Source organism: Amblyraja radiata, chromosome 26 (assembly GCF_010909765.2).
Source record: "Amblyraja radiata isolate CabotCenter1 chromosome 26, sAmbRad1.1.pri, whole genome shotgun sequence".
Lineage (NCBI taxonomy): Eukaryota > Metazoa > Chordata > Chondrichthyes > Rajiformes > Rajidae > Amblyraja > Amblyraja radiata.
Window position 1 is genome coordinate 20,157,134 of NC_045981.1, and position 23,755 is coordinate 20,180,888.

A 23,755-nucleotide genomic window follows, 5' to 3' on the forward strand; every position below is an offset into this window, starting at 1 on the left:
TGGGGGACAGGCACACACGTATTGGCAATCCTTTGTTCAATGCTATCGATGACCACTGACCTAGGCGTGTCTTTATCTTTCCAGCTCAACGAAGTGTATAAACATATTCCAGGGGCTCAGACTGTCCAGAAAACGAAATTCAGGTAAGGATGTCCCAGTGTCGCCCATCTGTGACGCCCCTCTCAGCCTCTCCTTCACCCTCTCCCGTGCTCTCTCTCTTTCTCGTTCCATCAGTTTCTCTCCTGCTTTCTCTCATCTCATTCTCTCTGCTTTGCTCCCTTTTTATCACTCGCTTTTGCTCATTCTCAATCCCTCTTCTCTTGTTCCCTGTCTCTCACCCTCTACTGCCTCTCTCATTCACTCTCTCTCTCTCTCTCTCTCTCTCCCCCTTACTCTCAATCTGCCCCCTTGTCTGATGCCCCCCCTGAATGGTGCCCCCTGTCTTGTGCCATCTTGCCCTCTCTCTTTCTCCGTCCCCTCTATCTTTGCCCCTCTGCACCCCCATCAGAAGCAATCTCTCCTCTTGCCTCTGTCCTCCATTTCTCTTGTTCTCCTGTGCACACCCAACCTCCCGCTTTCTCTTTGCCTGGTCTCTCCTCTTCACTTTTTCTCTCCCCCACCTCTCTCCCTCAACACATCCATGTCTCTCCTTCCTCATCCCTGCTGTTATATTTCCCCTCTTCCCCTCCCCCCCCCCCCCCCCCCCCCCCCCCCCCCACTGTGCCTTCCCTTTGCTCACCCCTCTCCCACCTCCTCTCCCAATTGCTTTTTATTTAAGCTTTCATTCCTTCTTCCTCTCTTCCCCTTTCTCTTCCTCTGTCTCGGTATCTCTCTACTGCACTCCTGCCACCTATTCTCCTCCCTCTTTCCCTGTCTGTCTCCTGCATTCTGCTCCTCTCCCCGTCTCTCTCCCCTTCTCCCTCTCCCCTCCACTTGACCTTCCTCTACCCCACACCCACCTCACGGGGCCCCTCTCTCTCTCTCTCTCTCTCTCTCTCACTTCATTCTGCCTCTAATGTCGGTGATTTGTTGAAAGGTGTATCGTTGACAATTAAGAACTTAACTGCCTCTTGCTAAATATCGTTTTTCTTTTGTTTTAGGACCCAGCCACATGCAGGAAAGAGGTAGGTGATTTTGTGACCTGGCCCACCAGCAGCTTCCGTGATATCCGTGCTCCCAATCTGCCTGTAATCGCCAGTCTCGGTACCCCATCCTGCACTGTTCTTCCCAATCCATCCCTCCCGCCTTCTCTGCCGGGGAGGTTTATTTCAAACCATCTTCAGACATTTGTGTCTTAATTTCCTCATCTCAAGTTGATTTTCTGTTTAATCCTTCCCCATTGTCACATCCAGATGTTTAGTACCTCGTAGACAGAAGGAACAGCAGATAGACACAAAATGCTGCAAAAACTCAGCGGGTCAGGCAGCATCTCTGGAGAAAAGGAATAGGTGATGTTTCGGGTTGAGACCGTTCATCAGACGGGCGCTGGTTTTCAAAAAAAGGCACAAAGTGCTGGAGTAACTCAGCGGGTCAGGCAGCATGTCTGGAGAACATGGTTAGGTGACGTTTTGGGTCAGGGCTGAGTGGAGTTGGGGGACAAAGCTGGAAGAGAGATGCAAGCAGGACAAAGTTATAGGTGGATACAGGTGAGGGGGGGTTTTGAATTGGCAGATAGGTGGACAAAGACCAAGGATGTAAAGGTAAAAAGTGAGGTAAGGAAATAACAGTAGAAAGGGTGTGAAATGTGAAGCCAGAGGAAGGAATCTCTAGTTGGAAAAGGACATGGGGGTGGGGAGGAAAGGGAGAAATGGGTGTACATCCAGATGGGGGCACAGGGAAGAGAGGGGGGAGGGGGAGGAGTGTTTGTAGGTTAGTTCCCTAAAGTTGGAGAATTTTAGAACTGCTATCTCAGTTGGCAGTACTAGCCTTTAGACTTTAGAGATACAACGCACAAACAGGCCCTTCGGCCCCCAGCCACGATCACCCCGTACACCAGCACTATCCTACACACTGGGACAATGTACAATTTTACTGAAGCCAATTAACCTACAAACCTGTACGTCTTTGGAGTGTGGGAGGAAATCGGAGTAACCGGAGAAAACCCACGCAGTCACAGGTAGAACGTGCACACTCCACACAGACAGCATCCATAGTCATGATCGAACACGGGTATCTTGCACTGTAGGGCAGCAACTCTACTGCTGCGTCAAGGTGCCGTAGGTAGTTAAGGCAGGTACTATTGCAGCGTTTAAGAAACATTTAGACAGGTACATGGATAGTGCAGGTTTAGAAGGATAGGGGCTAAATGCAGCATGTGGCACTAATGTAGTTGGGATGTGAAATTCAGTGTGAGCCAGTTGGACTGAAGGGCTTGGTTCCACACTGTATGACTCTGTGAAAACATCTCGCATTTTGAAACCTTTCCCTTTCGCCTTCTCTGCCAACACTTTATTGTGCGTGGGAAGGAACTGCAGATGCTGGTTTATACCAAAGATAGACACAAAGTGCTGGAGTAACTCAGCGGGCCAGGCAGAATCTCTGGGGAAAACGGATGGGTGACGTTTTGGGTCCTCCGACAGGCGAAGGCTTTACCAGTGCTCGCACGGAGCGGCAGGCTGGGTTTGGTAATGTGGGCGTTTCTCCGTCCCAGGTCGGACCTGACCATCATTGACACTCAGCTGCCAGCGCCCCGTTCAGCAGAACCGGAGATCATGAAGCTCACCGAGCACCAGGTCACCATGGGAACCTTCAACGATCTGAAAGTCGTCCCGGGCTATTACACAGTGGCGTCTGATCGAGGTGAGCGGGAAGCAGGGAGTCGGCCTTTCCGCTCTGTCTGTACAGGCAGCAGGGTGTTGGCGGTGGGCTGCATCCGGTTCATCACTTGGGGTTGGGGTCACTGGTATCAAGTGGATCTCTTGGGATTGGTGCAGAGTAATGGGTGGGATTTTTGTTCTCAACCTATCTCCGCAATCTCCTCCGGTGCGGAAATCCTCTCAAATATCTGCTCTCCTTCACTTCTGTTTCTGACTAATCCGTCACCCACCCGTGGCGGTGGTTCAGAAGCCGAGGATCTGACGTCTGGCCCACAAGAACTGTCTTCATGCCTTTCCTGCTTTGAGCTTCTCTTTGCCTTCTACTACTGGAAGCTCCATTTCAAATTGGGTTTAATGATGCGCCTGTGGATCAACGTGAGATGTCCAACTTGTGTTATTGGACCACTAGGGCTAGTGTTAGTGTGGGAGGGATCTCCCTGGATTGTGGAAGAGTGGATCATCATGGATTGTGTTGGGATTACCATGGATTGTATGAGTAGATCACCATGGATTGAATGGGATGGATCACCATGGATTGTGTGGAGTGGATCTGGTGTCTGGAGTGGATCACGAGGGGTTATGGAGTGGATCACTGGAGGGTGGGGTGGACAGGTGGGATGGATCGCTTCGGGGGGGGGGGGGTTGGGGTGGGCAGGGCCTGCAATAGCTCTGCCGATTGGCTTTGCCGATTAGTGGGGCCGCCGGGCGTGAGCAGTGGGGGCGGAGGCGTCTGTGCCGGGCCGCCGTTGACACCTTTGCCGTGCTGTTGGCAGGTGCCCAGGGCCAGGTGGAGTTCCAGGATGGGGTGGAGCTGGTGGACGTGCGGGTGCCGCTCTTTGTGAAGGACGAGGATGACGATGAGAAGCGGCTGCTGGTGGAGGCTGTGGACGTGCCGCTGGGAACGGCCGAGATCACCAAGCGCTTCGTCGACATCACCATCATCAAAGAGGCCGGTAAGGGGTTTGGAATCGGCGACTGCCCGGCGCGTCACGTCACGTCCTGGCCCGGCCAGAGCCCCTCCGCTCCCGTCGATCACCCCCCCCCCCCCCCCACTCTGCCCGCCAGCTCCTGACATCACCTCGGTGCACTTGTCTCCATCGAGGGTCACGTCCCCAGGGAATGACCGGGTCTGAGGGCAGCCCTATCTCCTCGCCCGGACTCACCAGGATAAGGGTCTCAATGTCACATCATGTAGCCAGCAGTACCTACCCCACCCTTCCCTCTCAACCCACTGCCTCTGTCCCCTCTCTGCTCCTCCCCCATCTCTCTCATCCATCTCTGCCCCCTCCCCATCCTTCTGCCCCCCCCACCCACCCATCCCTCTCCCGAGGTGACGTCATCACAAGCCTTGACGTTTCCGTCCACCACAAGCTTACTCGGATGTTTCCCAAGCTCCGAGCTTCTTTGGTATTTGCATCTTTCCTCCCCTCCCCCTTCCCTTCCCATTCCATTCCATTCCTCTCGGGTTCCGTTTCACTCCTTTTCTTCGTCCTTAATCTGACGCACTTGTCTCTCTTTCACCTCTGGTCCGTGTCACCATCTAGGTCCCCCATCTGCCAGTCTCCCCTCCTCACCTGTATCCACCTATCACTTGCCAGTTTTTTTCCCCCCCTCCTTCCCCTCACCTTTTTACCAGCTTTCTCCCCTCTGCTCGGTCAAGCTGAAGAAGGCACCCGGCCATTTCCCTCCACAGATGCTGCCCGGCCTGCTGAGTTCCCCCAGCGCTTTTGTGGTTTTGCTCATGATCGCAGTGTGTGCAGTCTCTTGTGTCCACCCGTTACTATCTCGCCGTTCACTGACGTCTCTCTCTCTCCTCCTGTCGGCAGCCAAGAGCAGCATCACATTCCTGCAGCCTTCCTACACGTGCCAGCGGCAGGACAAGGTGGCCAACATCGCTCTGCTTCGTGACATCACAGAGGACGGACGCACCCAGGTCTCCTACAAAACACGAGACCTCACCGCCAAGGACGGCAAGGTATAGCTCACACCTGGTGACCATGGGGCGGGGGGGGGGGGGGGGGGGGGGGGCACGTTGGCACAGCGGTAGAGTTGCTGCCGTACAACACCAGAGACCCGGGTTCGATCCTGACTACGGGCACTGTCTACACGGAGTTATACGTTCTCCCCGCGACCGCGTGCATCTTCTTCGGGCGTGCTCCGGTTTCCTCCCACACTCCAAAGACGTACAGGTTTGTTGGTTAATTAGCTTGGTAAATTGTAAATTGTCCCCAGTAAACAGGATAGTGCTAGTGGTCAGCGCGGACTCGGTGGGCCGAAGGGCCTGTTTCCGCGATATATATCTCTAAAGTCTAAAATCATTTCAGTCTAAAGACCAGCTAGGGAAGTCCGAGAGAGTACAGCTCCCACCACTTACATTGCGAGGGGCAGCCAGGAGCACAAGCCAGCCGGCATTTCCACTGAATGGTCGATACTGTACGTTAAGCACCAGAGAAGCGGCCATTTGTTCGTTTACGGTACAGGCCGTGGGCAGTATTTATTGCCCATCCCGAGTTGACCCCGGAAGATCCTCTGGTGAAGGTGCTCCCACAAAGATGTTGTGGAGGCAGTTCCAGGAATTTAAACCCAGTCATGACCTTATTCCTTTTATCGTGTATCTGTACACTTTTTTTTACCAGACACGTGACACTAAATCTAAACTAAACTAAACTCTCCATGTTCTCCGGAGATGTTGCCTGACCTGCTGATTTACTCCAGCACTTTGTGTCCGTGTGTGTGAACTAGCACCTACAGTTACTCATATATAAACTATTGACTCCTGTTGCTTGTCCTTGTTCTTCCCACGGAGATATATCAGTTGCATTGTGTTTTGTCCACTGCAGGATTACGTGTCAGTGGAAAACGAAGTCACCTTCCTCCCCGGGGAGACCCGCAAGGAGATTCCCGTCAAACTGCTGGAGCAGACGGAGGTGGACTCCCTCCTGGGCAACGAGCAGATCAAACAGTTCCTGCTGGAGTTGTACAAACCCCGTAACGGTGCGAAGCTGGGCAAGTTCCCCCGCACCACCGTCACCATCGGCGACGACAACGGTGGGTTCCTCTTTCGCCGTCTTTCCCTCCCTTTCCCATTCCCTCCGTCACCTCTCCCCCCCACCTCTCCCACCAGCGCCGCCTGCACGAGGAAGGCAACACCTTCACCAGCAGCTGCAGTTCATTCTACCCATCTCCTGCTTCATCTCATCATTCTGTGTCACATGAAAACAGGACCCTGTGGCAGGCATTGCTTCCGGAGAATTCCGTTTTCACCTCGCATTATAAACGTACAGTTGCACACACAGACACACACACACACACACACACACACACACACACACACACACACACACACACACACACACAGACACACACAACACACAGACACACACACACAGACACACACACACACAGACACACACAGACACACACACACACACACACACACACACACACAGACACACACACACACACACACACAGACACACACACACACACACAGACACACACACACACACACACACACACACACACACAGACACACACACACACGTGTACAAACAAGCCGTGTACAAACATAGATCAGTAAATGTATGGGCACAATCATAGACTGCAGGGCACCCTGGATGATCCTATAACGGAACAACGGACTATTGTTGACCAGAACGATGCCTGGATTAGCTGAAGAGTTTCGACAGACTTCGATTGTTTGCTCTGCAATGCCGGCAGTTGCAGGGAGACCTGTTAGAAGTGTATATAATTATGAGAGGCACAGATGAATCTGTGGTGAATCTGTGGAATCCATTACCACAGACGGCTGTGGAGGCCAAGTCAATGGATATTTTTAAGTTGGAGATTGACAGATTTGTGATTAGTAAGGGTGTCGGGGGTTATGAGGAAAAGCAGGAGAATGTGGTTGAGAGGGAAAGATAGATCAGCCATGATTGAACAGCTGTGTAGACTTGATGGGCCGAATGGCCCTATTCTGCTCCTGCAACTTATGAACTTGTGTAGATGGATTCAATAGTCAGGACCTGTTTCACAGAGTGGAAAAATCTAATACTAGACGGCACAGCTTTAAGGTGAGATGGGTAAAGTTTAAAGGAGACTAGACCAAGTGGGACCCGTTGGGTCCCGTCCCCTCAACGGAGTCCCCTACGGAGTCACACACACACACTAACCATCCGCCACACACACACACATTAACCCCCCCCCATACACACACACACACACACACACACACACACACACACACCACCCCCCCCCCCCTCTTGAAATTATATTAATATTATTCATTCGCTCCTTTTACGCCATCCCTCGCCCTATCCACTCACAAATAGCCCCTAACTGCGCAGGCGTGGCTAGAGCGGGAGAGGGAGGGGGTAGAGAGAGAGGGCCAGGGGTAATGTTTAAAGGAGATGTGCGGAGCATGTATTGTTTTTACACAGAGGATGGTCAGTGCCTGGAATGTGCTGTCAGGGGTAGTAGTTAAGGCAGATACGAGCGTGGACTTTAAGTGACTTGGATGTGCAGGGATAGGGGGGGGGGGGGGGATATGGATAAGTGCAGGCAGATAAAAGATTGTCTTGGCATTATGTGCGGCACAGACATTGTGGGCCAAAGGGCTTGTTGTGGTGCCGTGTTGTTCTTTGTTGTATGTTCCATGTTCTTCAATTAATATGTTCTTGTGGTTAATATCACAGTAAAGCAAAGGATGGATCTCAACCAATCGCTGTTCCCAATTGATTTGCCGCCCCTTAACGTGAAACCACAGCCAATTGACAGCAAGAGGATCCGTGTGAACTGGAGCCCAGCCGTGGGGGATGTGACGGGTTACAAGGTGAGCGCCATTCAATGTGATCATGGCTGATCATCCCCAATCAGTACCCCGTTCCTGCCTTCTCCCCATATCCCCTGACTTTTAAGATCGCTATCTAGCTCTCTCTTGAAAGCATCCAGAGAACCTGCCTCCACTGCCCTCTGAGGCAGAGAATTCCACAGACTCACCACTCTCTGTGAGAAAGGCCTGCTCCCACACTGTATCTGTAGTAAATTAAACTAAAGAGTGCACGGAATGCTGGAGTAACTCAATGGGTTCTCTGGAGAAAAGGAATTGGTGATGTTTCGGGTCAAGACCCATCTTCGGACTGTGAGTCAGGGGAGAGGGAAACCAGAGGTATGAAAAGGCACAGAACAAATCAAAACTGGCACTGATGGCCAAGGAGCCCACAATGGTCCATTGTTGGTTGTGGAGGTGATAACGAAGGGAGGCTAGCAGGATGACTAGGGTGGGGGAAGGATGGAGAGTGAGTGAATGCAAGGGTTACTGGAAATTAGAGAAATCAATATTCATTTCTGGGTTGTAAGCGACCCGTGAAATATGAGGTGCCATTCCTCCAATTTGTGTTTCGCCTCATTCTGAGTGGAGGAGGCCCATGATGAAAGAGTCGATTAGTCATTAAGCAGCGCTGTTCTAACAGGGGATGGTCACGACAGGGAAGATACGCCCAGTGAGGGGGATAAATAATTCTGGGGTAACGATGGGCGATGGGAGTGACGGGCCAATATTGTTTCTGCAGCTGAAGTACTGGCCTGAAGACGATGAGTTCTCCTCCAAGACGGTTGAGACGAGGAACACCTCGGTCGAGCTCACCGACCTCCAGCCCAGCTGTGACTACGCGATGGAGGTGTCGGCCTACAACACGCTGGGCGCCGGGCCCTGCTCCAACACCGTGCGCTGCCGCACGCTCGACAGTGGTGAGTGCGGGGGGAGGGGCCCCACCGTGGGGGGGGGGGGGGCTTCACGGTGGAGGGAGGATCCACAGTGTGGGAGGAGGGGGGTTGGGCCTCTACAGTGTGTGGGGGCTTCACAATGCATGGGAGGGGAGTCAGAGCTTGACAGTGCATGGGAGGGGAGAGGGGGTCTCTATGGTGTTGGGGAAGGGTCCGGGCTCCATTACGTGGGAGAGGGGTCAGTCCCCGCAGTTTGGCGGAGGGTGTTTGGACCCCACTATGTGGGGGAGGGTTCGGTGTCGTGTGGGGGGGGGGGGGGGGGGGGGGAGTCAGGCCGCACAGTGCGGGGAGGGGGGTTAGGATCCCGACTCCCCTCCATCTTCCCAAAGTCATTGGATGCACCATAAAGTTGGCGGTGTTTTGCTAACGTGAGCTGCTCTCTGATCTTGCAGCCAGTGAGACTATTCCACTCAAGCAGGGTTTGACCTCCATCGACGCCCCGCCCTCCAACGTCAAGGTGCAGCCAATCAACAGCAGGAAGCTCCGAGTGAACTGGATCCCGCCCCCGGGTCGACCAACCGGATACAAGGTAACAGGTCACTTCACCAGCAGCAAGGCTATTGGGTAGAAACTAAACTGAACCAGGCAATGGTGGAAATGCTCTTGAGCATGGCCAGTTTTTAACTCAATGGAAATAGTTGCCTAGGAAATAGGCCCGAAACGTTGCCTATTTCCTTCGCCAGTCTGAAGAAGGGTTTCGGCCCGAAACGTTGCCTATTTCCTTCGCTCGATAGATGCTGCTGCACCCGCTGAGTTTCTCCAGCATTTTTGTGTACCTTTGAACTCAATGATGCTGTTGTCAATTTGTCCTCTGGAAGGTACGGTGGCGCAGTGGTAGAGTTGCTGCCTTACAGCGCTAGAGACCAGGGTTCAATCCTGACTACTGTCTGTATGGTGTTTGTACGTTCTCCCCGTGACCTGCATGGGTTTTCTCCGTGTTCTCCGGTTTTCTCCTACATTCCAAAGATGTGTGGGTTTGTGAATTGTCCCTAGTGTGCAGGATAAAACTAGTGCAAGGGTGATTGCTGGGCAGTGCGGGCTTGGTGGGCCGAAGGGCCAGTTTCTACACCAAAACAAAACTAAATGGTTTTAGGGTGTGGATGGAAACACTGTTGATGGATAACGGGGTTACCAGCAATGCTCAGCTTCGATTCAGACATGAAGGACAGCTTTGAATGTGACAAAGCGTTTCATTGGCTCACATTTGAACCAGGGCTTCAAATTCCAATTAGAGATGTAATTTACACATGAATTACACATAAATTCTGCAAGGCGGTGAGAAAAAAAAAGACTGCAAAGATAAACGAGAAAGATATTTCAAGATATTAGGCAGTGACATTCTCACGATTGCTGAGGGTGGTAGATGAGAGGCAGGGGTTGTGCGGGAGAGAACGGCAGGGGAGCGAGAGCCAGAACAGCCTTGCCGGTGAACGTTCCCGGCAGTAGCGCAGGGTGTTGCCCGTGGACGGTGAGGTAACTCGGACTCCCTCCCACACAGGTGACCTACTGGATCGAAGGGGACGAGAACTCCTCGCAGGTCGTGACCACCGCCACACCGTCCGCTGAGCTCCCAGACCTGTACCCCTACTGCGACTACGAGATGAACATCTTTGCCTACAACGCCCTGGGCGCCGGCCCCCGCTCCGAGACCGTCAGCTGCCGCACACCGGAAGACCGTGAGTTGCCGCTGCACTCTGACACAGTACCTTGCACGCACGCCCACCAGAGGCCTCACACCCTCACGGCCAGTGAATTACTGGGGGCACCGTTATCAATACTGTTAACGGGTGGGCAAGTGTACGGGCCAAGCAGCTTAGTCCTGCTCCGCATTGATATCGTTCTGTCTACAGCTTTCTCTGCCACAACACTTTAGTTAGCATTCCTGAAAACCTCACGTTTCATTGAACTATTGTAATAGAGAAATGCTTTGCAGCAGAGAAGGCTTCAATGTTTTCCCAATTGAACTATGACCGGTATGGTCCACACAGGAGTGACCTTGCATAGGTTTATACAATTACAAAGGGCATAGATGGGATGAATAACCAGAGTCTTTTTTTCCCAGCGATGGAGAATCGAAAACTAGGTTTAGAAGGATATGGGCCAAATACAGGCAAATATGGCTAGTTTAGATGGGGCATCTTGATTGCAATGGTCGAGTTGGGCGGAAGGGCCTGTTTCCGTGCTGTCTGATTCTATGACTAGAGGTTCAGGGGTTTAAGGAGAGAAGGGAAAGATTTGAAAGGGAGCAGTGGAGCAACATTTTCACACAGTGAGTGGAGCAGGTAAACTTATAGAAGAAATGGTGGGGGTTAGGACATTTAAGTGACACTTGGACAGGTACATTAATAGGAAAGGTTTAGAGGGATCTGGGCCAAACGTGAAGTAAATGAGGTGCTTGAGGAGTATAAGGAATGTAAAAAGAATCTTAAGAAAGAAATTAGAAAAGCTAAAAGAAGACATGAGGTTGCTTTGGCAAGTAAGGTGAAAGTAAATCCAAAGGGTTTCTACAGCTATATTAATAGCAAAAGGATAACGAGGGATAAAATTGGTCCATTGGAGAGACAGAGTGGACAGCTATCTGCAGAGCCAAAAGAGATGGGGGAGATATTGAACAATTTCTTTTCTTTGGTATTCACCAAGGAGAAGGATATTAAATTATGTGAGGTAAGGGAAACAAGTAGAGTAGCTATGGATACTATGAGTTTCAAAGTAAAAGAAGTACTGACACTTTTGAAAAATATAAAAGTGGATAAGTCTCCAGGTCCTGACAGGATATTCCCTAGGACATTGAGGGAAGTTAGTGTAGAGATAGCCGGGGCTATGACAGAAATATTTCAAATGTCATTAGAAAAGGGAATAGTCCCCGAGGATTGGCGCACTGCGCATGTTGTTCCATTGTTTAAAAAGGGTTCTAAGAGTAAACCTAGCAATTATAGACCTGTTAGTTTGACTTCAGTGGTGGGCAAATTAATGGAAAAGATACTTAGAGATAATATATATAAGCATCTGGATAAACAGGGTCTGATTAGGAACAGTCAACATGGATTTGTGCCTGGAAGGTCATGTTTGACTAATCTTCTTGAATTTTTTGAAGAGGTTACTAGGGAAATTGACGAGGGTAAAGCAGTGGATGTTGTCTATATGGACTTTAGTAAGGCCTTTGACAAGGTTCCTCATGGAAGGTTGGTTAAGAAGGTTCAACTGTTGGGTATAAATGCAGGAGTAGCAAGATGGATTCAACAGTGGCTAAATGGGAGACGCCAGAGGGTAATGGTGGATGGCTGTTTGTCGGGTTGGAGGCAGGTGACTAGTGGGGTGCCTCAGGGATCTGTGTTGGGTCCTTTGTTGTTTGTCATGTACATCAATGATCTGGATGAAGGTGTGGTAAATTGGATTAGTAAGTATGCAGATGATACCAAGATAGGGGGTGTTGTGGATAATGAAGAGGATTTCCAAAGTCTACAGAGTGATTTAGGCCATTTGGAAGAATGGGCTGAAAGATGGCAGATGGAGTTTAATGCTGATAAATGTGAGGTGCTACACCTTGGCAGGACAAATCAAAATAGGACGTGGTAAATGGTAGGGAATTGAAGAATGCAGTTGAACAGAGGGATCTGGGAATAACCGTGCATAGTTCCTTGAAGGTGGAATCTCATATAGATAGGGTGGTAAAGAAAGCTTTTGGTATGCTAGCCTTTATAAATCAGAGCATTGAGTATAGAAGCTGGGATGTAATATTAAAATTGTACAAAGCATTGGTGAGACCAAATCTGGAGTATAGTGTACAATTTTGGTCGCCCAATTATAGGAAGGATGTCAACAAAATAGAGAGAGTACAGAGGAGATTTACTAGAATGTTGCCTGGGTTTCAACAACTAAGTTACAGAGAAAGGTTGAATAAGTTAGGTCTTTATTCTCTGGAGCGCAGAAGGTTAAGGGGGGACTTGATAGAGGTCTTTAAAATGATGAGAGGGATAGACAGAGTTGATGTGGACAAGCTTTTCCCTTTGAGAATAGGGAAGATTCAAACAAGAGGACATGACTTCAGAATTAAGGGACAGAAGTTTAGGGGTAACATGAGGGGGAACTTCTTTACTCAGAGAGTGGTAGCGGTGTGGAATGAGCTTCCAGTGGATGTGGTGGAGGCAGGTTCGTTGGTATCATTTAAAAATAAATTGGATAGGCATATGGATGAGAAGGGAATGGAGGGTTATGGTATGAGTGCAGGCAGGTGGGACTAAGGGAAAATAACTGTTCGGCACGGACTTGTAGGGCCGAGATGGCCTGTTTACGTGCTGTAATTGTTATATGGTTATATTTATATGGTTAAACGTGGGCAAAAGATGAGGCGGCATGGATGAGATGGGCCAAAGGTCTTGTTTCATCTATGTTTCCATGCTTCTAATTTTATATACTTCTATCAAGTCTCTCCTCAACCTCCAATGTTCCAGAGAAAACAATCCAAGATTGTCCAACATCTCATAGCTAATCCCCCCTAATACAGGCAGTATTCTGATAACCCTCTTCTGCACCCTCTCCAAAGCCTCCATGTCCGTCCAGAGTTTTATAAAACTGCAACATGGCAATTTGACTATTGTACTCAATGTCCTGACTGATGAAGGCTAGCATACCATAGGCCTTCTTTACCACTCTGTTCACTTGTTTTGCAAGTTTCTGGGAGCTATGGGCTTGGAGCTCAAGATCTCACTGTATGTTAATGCTGTTGAGGGTCCTGCCATTAACTGTACACTTTGCCCTTACATTTTGACTTCCTAAAGTGTAACACTTCACACTTAAACGCTCAGATTAAACACCACCTGTCATATCTCGAACTAATCGATATCCCGCTGTATACTTTGACAGCCTTCCTCACTCTCCACAACTGCATCGATGTTTGTGTTGTCTGTTAAACGTGCCACCCAACCCATCTACAATTAATGCCCAAGTTGTTCACATATACATATAAGATACAATGATGGGTTGTGAGGCTGCGAGGAGATCTAATGCCGGGTCCTTGTGCTCTCCTTTCAGTGCCTAATGAGCCGGGTCGATTGGCGTTCAACGTCCTTTCACCCACGGTGACACAGCTGAGCTGGGCTGAGCCGTCGGAGGCCAACGGGGAGATTCTGGAGTACGAAGTGAGCTACACCATGGTGACCGACGAAAACCGTGAGTGGCTGTCAGACCTGGCGACAACCCTTCCCCTCCTTCACCGCCAGTCCCAACCCTGTCCTCTACCCAGACACTATGGTGCACGGTGACACAGTGGCAGAGTTGCTGCTTACAGCGCCAGAGACCCGGGTTCGATCCTGACTACGGGTGCTGTCTGTACGGAGTTTGTACGTTCTCCCTGTGACCGCGTGGATTTTCTCCACTGGCTCCGGTTTCCTCCCACATTCTAAAGACGTACAAGTTTGTAGGTTAATTGTCTTCTGTAAATTGTAAATTGTCCCTAGTATGTAGGATAGTGCTAGTGTATGGGCATTGCTGGTCGGCGCGGACTCGGTGGGCCGAAGGGCCTGTTTCCGTGCTGTAAGTCGAAACTAAACTAAACCATGTTCTCCAGCACCGCCCTAACCCAACAGGGGCCTGACAGCGTCTCTATAGCAACCCACAGTGAAACACTGGAACTGTTGCTGTGAGCACAAGATCCAGTATCGTCAGCCTCCCTGTGTTGGTGTTCAGTGGGCCAGCAGAGTTCCTCGACCATGTGCTTGTGTCCAGTGGTCACTCTGAGTTTTACCGGCTTGTGTCGGACGTTGGATGTTACGGGGAGGGAGAGGAGCAGCCCGCCTGGCCTCGGGCCAAGACGTGGGCGGGTGCCTTCCAGTCGCTGATAGTTTTGCTTTCCCCCCTCCTGTCGCTCACAGAGCCGATTGGACCAAAAAAGATGGTGAAGATCAACAAGCCGAAGAAGAGGATGGTGATGATCGAGAACCTGAAGGAGGAGCAGCCGTATCGCTACGCAGTACGGGCCAGGAACGGAGCCGGCTGGGGTCCCCCCCGAGAAGCCACAATGAACCTGTCGACGCAACCGAAACGACCGATGTCCAGTGAGTGAGACCCTTGTGAGGATGGCAGATCCCAGTCCACAGCCACAAGCACCTGGGAGTTTAATGGGGTTCACACGATTAGCTGGTCACCCTGGGTCAATGTGAGACACGGCTTGAGGGGGCAGGTCACACTGTTACCAGGTGGTCCCGGGTCAATTTGAGATAGTGTTTGAGAGTTTGATGTGGGTCCTTAGACAATGTCAGCACTTGGGATGCCCCAGATACTGTATTCTTACCCAGAGACTTGCAAATAGGTGATGAGAGGTGAACGGACCTCCCTTTTCCCAGTTAGTGCAGGGAGGGGCTCACTTGCTCACATGGATCGGGGATGACAAGCCTCCGGTCACAGTACCGTGGATGTCAGTGTCGGGGAGATTGTTGGCAGGGAGTAAGAGAGGGTGGGTACGGGGAAGTGAGTAGGTGAATGGGATTGATGGGATCGCTCTGATAGATTTATAATGGCGCATTATAAATTTAGAGTTGCTGCCTTACAGCACCAGAGACCAGGTTCGATCCTGTCTACGGGTGCTGTCTGTACAGAGTTTGTACATTCTCCCTGTGACCTTCGGGGTTTTCTCCCGGTGCTCCGGTTTCCTCTCACACTCCAAAAGCGTACAGGTTTGTAGGTTAATTGGCTTTGGTAAAATTGTAAATTGTCCCTAGTGTGTGGGAGAGTGCTAGGGTAGAGGATAATCACGGGCCGGCGTGCTCTCGGCGGGCCGGCGTGCTCTCGGCGGGCCGGCGTAGTGAGTGTGGCGTTGTCGGGGGCTCCGTTCAATTGCCTTTCTGTCCTCCACAGTTCCTATCATCCCAGATATTCCCATCATTGACGCCGAGGCACACGATGAGTACGAGAATTTCCTGATGTACAGCTCGGATGTCATGCGATCACCCAGGCCCAGCGTCTCTGACGATACAGGTAGGACTTTGTACTGTGGCAGCTCACGCATTCTCTCACACTGGTGCTTAAGCCTGGCTGTCACACACACTGCAACAGTTTCACAGCCGCACCAGCAGCAATACCTAGTCTACAGGTGACCGTAACTGACAAGGTGCTGTTATATGTCCGAGTATCCTTTACACAGACAAACCCTGGCTATTATCACCCATGCCTTCTAGGTTCAATGTAGCAATAAGCCATTTTCTCTTTTTTTTTCTGCCAGTGGTTCTCCTTTAGTTTATATATTTTATATTTTATTGTTTGATATACATTAAAGTCCCCAATGGCCATAACTAATTTCCGTATATATATATTTGATTTAAAACCCTGTTTTAAGGTAGCCTATGTCTGTATCCAGAGGTTTGCACAGTTGAGTCACTTCAGTAATTGATACCACAGACACCTAGGCCAATGTTATTCCAAAAGGCCATAGCCTCAGAATAAAAGGATGTACCTTTAGAAAGGAGATGAGGAGGAATTGGTGAATCTGTGGAATTCATTGCCACAGACGGCTGTGGAGGCCAAGTCAACGGATATTTTTAAGGCGTGGAGTGACAGATTCTTGACTCGATGGGTCGAACGGCCAAATTCTGCTCCTAGAACCTGTGAACCTGCTGAGGTCCTCCAGCTGTTTGTTGTTTGCTCCAGATTGCAGCATCTCTTGTGTCCGCGTCGTTTCATCAAGTGACGTTGTGTATGCCAGAGCAGTTCCCAGTCTGCAGACCGTCTGCTTCCGTGACCTCTGCCATGCCTGTTTGCGTGAGGAAGTCGTTCCAATGCTTTTCCAAAGTCTCCGTAAACGTGCGGATTGTGCTCCCTGCGAGTTGGGTTTTCCGTGGGCTGGAAAAGCACAGCATAGTCCACTCGTCACAGGGGAGGGGAGTCAGGCAGTGGGAAAGAGCTTTCATGAAAAATGGTTCCAGGTCCTTGAGCAGGTGGACTGTCAACACTGCATTCTAATGCTGGAGCCTGGACACACCCCCAACCCCTCTCTCCCAACCCTGACCCTCCATCCAGTCTCTAGCCCTGCTTTTCCTGCCTCACTTCTTGCAACAGTCCTTCACCAAACTTCTCCCTCTCCCTTCCTCCCACCTTTAGAACCTTGCCATAGATAGGGCTCTTAAAGATAGCAGAGTCAGGGGATATGGTGAAAAGGCAGGAACTAGGTACTGAATGGCGGTGCTGGCTCAAAGGGCCGAATGGCCTACTCCTGCACCTATTGTCTATTGTCCTGTGCTGCTCCGTTCTATGCACCGCCTGGCATCATTTTACTGCCAGATAATGATAAAGATTGTGTGATCTCCTCCTTTGGAAGTGACTCCAATCTTTCACCGAGAGAAAGTAAGCCAAGTGGTGGTGTCAACATCTCCTCAACCCACAATCTTTGTCTCAATCGCGATCAGTCGAGGCTGGGCTTTGCAAATGTTAGAGATGTGAGTTTTCAGATGAGTTCAACAAAAGTCTTGGCTGGAGGTTTGAATGGATGGGAAAGATCCCGTGATACTTTTAGAAAGCAGAGATGACTCCTGTGGCCTTGTCAACATAGTTCCCATGGCTATCGCTAACAACTGTAGCATCAGTGCCAGCTCTATCAGCAATAACTTGTGTTGCAAACTGTTCCACTCTGTGTGGCAGGATTTGTCTGCCAGAGGTCTCATCATTCACTGGATGGTGACAATTCATTGTTTTTGGATGAGGCACGAGAAAGTGTTACACTAGCCATTGTTATCTTCTGTCCTTCACACTCCCTTCTCTGGGAATCTGCCGCCTTATCCTGGTGCAGGGGAGTACCGAGCGTGCTGAGCGCTTGTGAATATAAACACATACCCTCTGATTCTGAACTTGTTTATTCAGCTTTATCTCCAACCCGCGTGTATTGGAGAGCTGCTCCTCGTTGGTTAAATAGGAACCTGATGTCGATTCTAAATGTATGTTTTCCTGGCTTGAGCTTGTTTTTTATCCTGCAGCGTGTTATACTGATGTTTGTACTTCCTACTCCTGTGGAGTTTAGTGCTGCCTTCAAGGTTCCTCTCTGCTGCTTTCTTTCAATGGCGAAACACAAACTTTCCTTACCCCCCTCCCTAAACAAAGCTTAGTCCTCTGTCACTGCTCTGCATCACGTCCAGAATCTGAAGCCTTGCAGTGTAACTTGCTGACCAGAACTAGCACAGCATGTGGGCTATTCAACCCCAATTTGTGCTTGACTGTGTTGATACTTTGGTTTTGCATGATGCTTTGGTGATTGGATATTCAGTTAGGGCTCAGAGTCCCAAATCCTTTGGGAACTTTTTCAGTCCCCATCCCCTCCCTGTTATCCACTTGGCTGTTTCACCGCCCTCCATGGGATCTGTCTTCAAAAGCCTGCTGCAGCTGGCAGGCTGATCGGAGATGCATCATGGCATGGTTTGGGGAACGGCCCCACCCATGACCGCAAGAAATTTCAGAGAATTGTGAACGCAGCCCAGACCCTTCCATTGGCTCCACATACACTTCACGCTGCCTTGGCAAGGCCAGCAGCATAATCAAGGACCAGTCTCACCCCTGGCATCCCCACTTCATCCTTTTCCCATCAGGCAAGAGGTACAAAAGTGTGAAAATGCGCACCTCCAGATTCAGGGACAGTTTCTTCCCAGCTGTAATCAGGCAACTGAACCATCCTATCACCAACCAGAGAGAAGTCCTGACCTACCATCTACCTCAGGGGAGACCCTCGGACTATCTTTAACCAGACTTTACTGAACTTTATCTTACACCAAACACTATTTCCTTTATCCTGAATCTCTACACTGTGGACGGCTTGATTGTAATCATGTATAGTCTTTCCGCTGATTGGATAGCACGCTACAAAAAAAGCTTTTTGCTGTAACATTAATAAACTAAACTAATATCTACGAAGCTGAGTAGTGTGTACCAAGCTATTGAAGATAAATCATCGATGTTAATCTGAAACATCAGCAGCCTGAGCATGGGCTTCTTTGATGGACACTTCATCCCTACTCAAGAACTTCTAAAACCTCCTTCAAACTTCCAACATTCTCTTATCCAGTTTCCGGGGTTTTCTCCCTTGAATCTCCTCAACCTTTTAAGCTAAAATTATCGTCTTAGGTGCAAAATGATATCACAGTCTTTTGCAAAGGGGAAGTCACTTCCTCAAAGAATCCAAGATGGTTGTCCAAGAAGGTCCTGATCTCCATCCACTGCTGCAATAAATCCTCAAGATCACTCCCAATACCATTGATGCCATTTATCATGGATACCATTCAGGTGCTTAGGTTGTTGGCCCTAAGGATTTGCTTGCCCTAGCCGATGTATATTGCCTCTATTGTGTAGCTGGGTGAATAAACTGGGAATAAATGATCAAGAGAGGGTAAAGCAGCCTGGACCCAGGGTAATGAGAGGAGGTGGACTCGGACCAGTGGGGATTGCTCTGCTGGGAGGGGGTATGGGCCCGATGGGTCAAATGGCCTCATTCGGTGTGTCAGTAAGCAGGTGCCGATGAATGTGTGCACACACACCCTGCATGCGCACCGTTCTATACAGTTGTTGGGCTGCCCCCCATTAGTTGTAGATAGGGTGGACAAGCACAGCTGATGCATTGAATACCAACACGAGTCATTCACTTGTTCTGAAAGGCTGCAAATGGAAGAACGTGCTGGGTGAAGGTTTCGATGGGAGGAAGGTCAGCTGGAAACTACCAGTGGAAGTGATCCCCCGCCTTTCCACTAGCTCTTCCCTGACGCATGCTTCATCAGACATTGAGAGCCTCCTCTCCGAAGACCCTGAGTACTCAGACAACACAAGGCGGAGGGCAGCACCCCGACCAGACCAAGGTCAAGGTGACGATCTCGCAGCGCTTCTTGCTCTAACATCCTTGCGTTTCTGAGTAGCTTCTTCAGTCGCCTCAGCAGCCCGCGTCTCTGTCGACTGCACTGGTGAACAAACTGGTGCATTGAGGGGATGGAGCTGCATGCAGCGAGAGCGAAGGGTCAGTCAGCGTGCATGTGCATGTGCACGGGGTCAAGGGTCAGTTGCCGTGCAGCGCACATACAGGGCTCAGGGGGTCAGCCAGCATGCTGTGCAATGTCAACCAATGTGAGCTTGCTGCATTTCGTCTCGCTGCTTGGTGTGGCAACTGCGGACTGTGTGGGTGGTGTAGGGATTGTCGGACAGAAAGGGCCTGCCTCTATGAACAAAAGTGGGACTAGCTTGCTATGTGACCGGTGTTAATTCCAGGCTGCCAAGCACAAGATGCAGGAATGCAGGGATGTGGACCTGTCCCAATTCTACCCTCATGAAGAGTCCCGATCCAAAACGTCACGCATCCTTGTTCTTCAGAGACGCTGCCTGACCCGCTGAGCTACTCCTGCACTTTGTGTCTATCTTTGGTATAAATCAGAATCTACAGTTCTTTGTTTCTGCAATTGATTTTTGAAGTTGATGTCCTGTGCCACCTCTCCGACCTTCATCGCCTCTTAACTGTGTCATTCAGTCGTACTTGTGCAGGGCAGCAGGGGATGAAAGCTCTACTTCATTGCTCCCTCTTTGCTCAGACTGCCACCTTCACAATGGTAAATGGTGAAAAAGAAGTGGGCTGCTTGACGCCATTAGCCGAGGCACAGCGCAGGAGCAGGCAGGCCATTCGTATTGGCTTATTATTGTCACGTGTACTGAAATCCGGTGAAATACTTTGTTTTACGTGTTATCCAGGCAAATCGTACCATGCATGAACACAACTGGCAGTGTACCAGAGAATACAAATAGAGCGCAGAATTTAGTTCAGTTTTGTTTGGCGATACAGCATGGGAAAGGAGTCTGTGCCGACCAGCGATCACCCTATACACTAACACTATCCTACACACTAGGGATATTTTACAATTTCTAACAAAACCAATTAACCTACATTTTTGGACTTTGGACAGTGGGAGGAAACCGGAGCATCTGGAGAAAACCCACATGGTCCCAGGGAGAATGTACAAACTCCGTACAGATAGCACACCGTAGTCAGGGTCTAATACAGGTCTCTGGTCCTGCAAGGCAGCAACCCCACCACTGCACCACCATGCCATCTCTAGCTGTAGTGTCACAGCTACAGACAAAGTACAGATAACGAAAACAGTTATCAATTGGGAGATTGGGAATACAAACTCGGTGAAAGAGGTGTGTTCAAGGGTCTGATAACAGCGGTGAAGAAGCTGTTCTTGAATCTGAATCTAAAGCTTTTGTGTTAATAAGTTCATGTTCATAAGTGATTGGAGCAGAATTAGGCCATTCGGCCCATCAAGTCTACTCCACCATTCAATCATGGCTGATCTATCCCTCTTAACCCCATTCTCCTGCCTTCTCCCTATAACCCCTGACATCCTTACCAATCAAGAATCTGTCAATCTCTGTCTTAAAAATATCCATTGACTTGGCCTCCACGCCCTTCTATGGCAGTGAATTCCACAGATTCCCCACCGACTGACTAAACAAATTCCTCTTCATCTTCCTAAAGGAACGTCCTTTAACTCTGAGGCTGTGACCTCTGGTTTTAGACTCTCCCATTAGTGGAAACATCCTTTCCACATCCACTCTTTTGCAGGCCTTTCATTATTCGGTAAGTTTCAATGAGGGCTTATGTGCAGAGGCAGCATGGAGTAGCTGGAGTGGATGGGGCTGGTGTACATGATGGAGTGGGCTATATCCCCTTCGCTCTGCGGTTTCGAGCTGTCTTGGGCAGAGTAGCTGCCAAACATTGTAATAAAAGATTGGTTGAGTCACAGCTGGAGCAGTGTGTGAGGTTCTGAGAAACTTACAAAATTCTTAAGGGGTTGGACAGGCTAGATGCAGGAAGATTATTCCCGATGTTGGGGAAGTCCAGAACTAGGGGTCACAGTTTAAGGATAAGAGGGAAGTATTTTAGGACCGAGATGAGAAAATCATTTTTTACACAGAGAGTGGTGAATCTCTGGAATTCTCTGCCACAGAAAGTAGTTGAGGCCAGTTCATTGGCTATATTTAAGAGGGAGTTAGATGTGGCCCTTGTGGCTAAAGGGATCAGGGGATATAGAGAGAAGGCAGGGATAGGATACTGAGTTGGATGATCAGCCATGATCATATTGAATGGCGGTGCAGGCTCGAAGGGCCGAATGGCCTCCTCCTGCACCTATTTTCTATGTTACTATTCCTGTTAATTTCGTTCCTGAATCCCAGTGGCCTTTTGGAAAAACTACTCTACATTCTTCTCATGTGTTGACGTGAACACAGTTTGTTAAGTGGTTGCCTCATAGCACTAGAGACCTGAATTCAATTCTGACCTTGGGTGCTGTCCGTGTGGAGTTTGCAAGATCTCCCTGTGACTATGTGGGTTTTCTCCATGTGCTCCAGTTTCTTCCTACATCCCAAAGACGTGTGGGTCTGTAGGTTAATTGGTCTCTGAAAATTGCCCCTAATGTGTAATAAGTGGACGGGAAAGTGGAATAACAGAACTAGTGTTGACGGGCGATCGATGATCAGTGTGGACTCACTCGGTCTGCAGAAGGGCCTGTTTCCATGCTGCATTTCTAAACAAAATTAAACTGCTTGCAGTATCCGGTGTGATCTAACCAGGGCTTTGTCCACCAGCTGGTATCTTTAACCCTTTGTACTCCAGAGTCTTCTGGACAACTCACTGGCCTTTGTGATGTTTTTCTGCCTCAGTTTGTGACGTGTAAGAGTACAGCAGCTGCCTTTAAACCACTGCTTCTGTGTTTTCACCATTTAGAAAATACCCTGCTCTATCCATTTTTCCTCCACAGTGCCTGACCTCATATTTTCTTCTGTTGAAATTCAATGATCACAGTGTTGTCCATTCACTTCATATATAATGTGTAATTTAATACTGCAACCTACACTGCTTGACAGCATGGTCTTTCTTTGTGTCATTGGCTAACCTCTTAACTCGCTTATAAAATCATGCTCCTCCTACACGGATCGTATTCACGTCGAGCCGATCTCTGCTCGTTGGCCTCACTCTCTCCTCCCTGACTCTCAAGCCCGTTCCCTGACCGGGGGAACTAAAACGCCCTTAACCCGTCAGAGAAAGATGCAAAGTGCTGGAGGAACTCAGCGGGTCAGGCAGCATCTCTGGAGAACATGAGATAGCTGACGTTCCAATCCAAAAAAAAAAACAATTTCGTTGTCTCTTATGAGACAATGACAATAAATTGAATCCAATCCAAATACTAGTCAGGATCCTCTCTCAGACTGGTTCAGAGGGCCATTGCGGGCAAAGATCTTATAGGATCTTTGATTGCGGGTAAGAAAGCTGGGAGAGAGGAGCAGCAGGGCAGAGTGGCTGGTAATAGGCGAACATAGGCGAGGGGGGGTTGATAGGCAGATTTCACCCATTACCTATTCACCCTTTCTTATAATACGTAATTATTACTTTATTATATTATGTATTTTTATTATATTACATTATAATTATTAATAGGTAATTTCACCAATTACCGGCCACGTTGTCTTGCACCTCCTCTCTTCCAGCTTTCTTACCCCCCCCCTCCCCCACCCCCACCACAACCACTTGCAATCAGTCTGAAGAAGGGTCCCAACCCGAAACTTCACCCATCTATGTTCTTCAGAGATGCTGCCTGACCTGCTGAATTACTCCAACATTTGTGTCTTTCTTCGGTAAACCAGCATCTGCAGTTCCACGTCATTACTTAATCCTGTCAACTTCTGCTGTAGATATCTTACCAGAAGCTTTTATCAAAGGACTTCTGGAAGTCCACAGACCCCCTCACCCTTCAGTCAACTATTCAAGAAATTCAATCTGGTTCAGAAGCGTGAGCTACTCGTTACAAATCCACCCTGGCTCTTCACGACCCATTGAGGATTAAGTTGCCAACTTATATTATCCATAATGATAAACTTAGATGTCAAACCAGTTGTCTAAGATACGCCAGTGTGCTCTTCTCAACATTTTTATAATATGCTCGATTTTCCAGTGGAAAGCGATAGTTGCTGGGTCAAATAAATGTTGGGAAATTATTGACAGGACACCTTGTTCACTTTATTTTAAAACACAGTGTTCAAAGCCTTGCAGTCCTGCGATTTATCTCGTCTGCTAATGTTAATTTTGCCTCATTCCTGCCCTTATATTTGATTCCTCGAGAGATTCGGGTTGTTATTCTGTTCTATAG

At 49.3% G+C, this 23,755-nt stretch overlaps 1 protein-coding gene across 6 annotated transcripts in view; it reads left to right on the plus strand.

Moving 5' to 3' along the window:
- The window catches only part of itgb4 (integrin subunit beta 4), an 84,365-nt gene that overhangs the window by 47,319 nt on the left and 13,291 nt on the right, over positions 1–23,755 (plus strand). For all 6 annotated transcript variants that reach the window (XM_033044407.1, XM_033044406.1, XM_033044409.1 and 3 more), the window contains exons 22-34: positions 85–143; positions 1,101–1,124; positions 2,651–2,799; positions 3,590–3,769; positions 4,643–4,791; positions 5,657–5,864; positions 7,511–7,647; positions 8,387–8,564; positions 8,993–9,129; positions 10,099–10,276; positions 13,632–13,769; positions 14,471–14,653; positions 15,453–15,572. In XM_033044407.1, the coding sequence (XP_032900298.1) occupies positions 85–143; positions 1,101–1,124; positions 2,651–2,799; positions 3,590–3,769; positions 4,643–4,791; positions 5,657–5,864; positions 7,511–7,647; positions 8,387–8,564; positions 8,993–9,129; positions 10,099–10,276; positions 13,632–13,769; positions 14,471–14,653; positions 15,453–15,572 (1,840 nt within the window). The remainder of the gene's footprint in view (positions 1–84; positions 144–1,100; positions 1,125–2,650; positions 2,800–3,589; positions 3,770–4,642; positions 4,792–5,656; positions 5,865–7,510; positions 7,648–8,386; positions 8,565–8,992; positions 9,130–10,098; positions 10,277–13,631; positions 13,770–14,470; positions 14,654–15,452; positions 15,573–23,755) is intronic.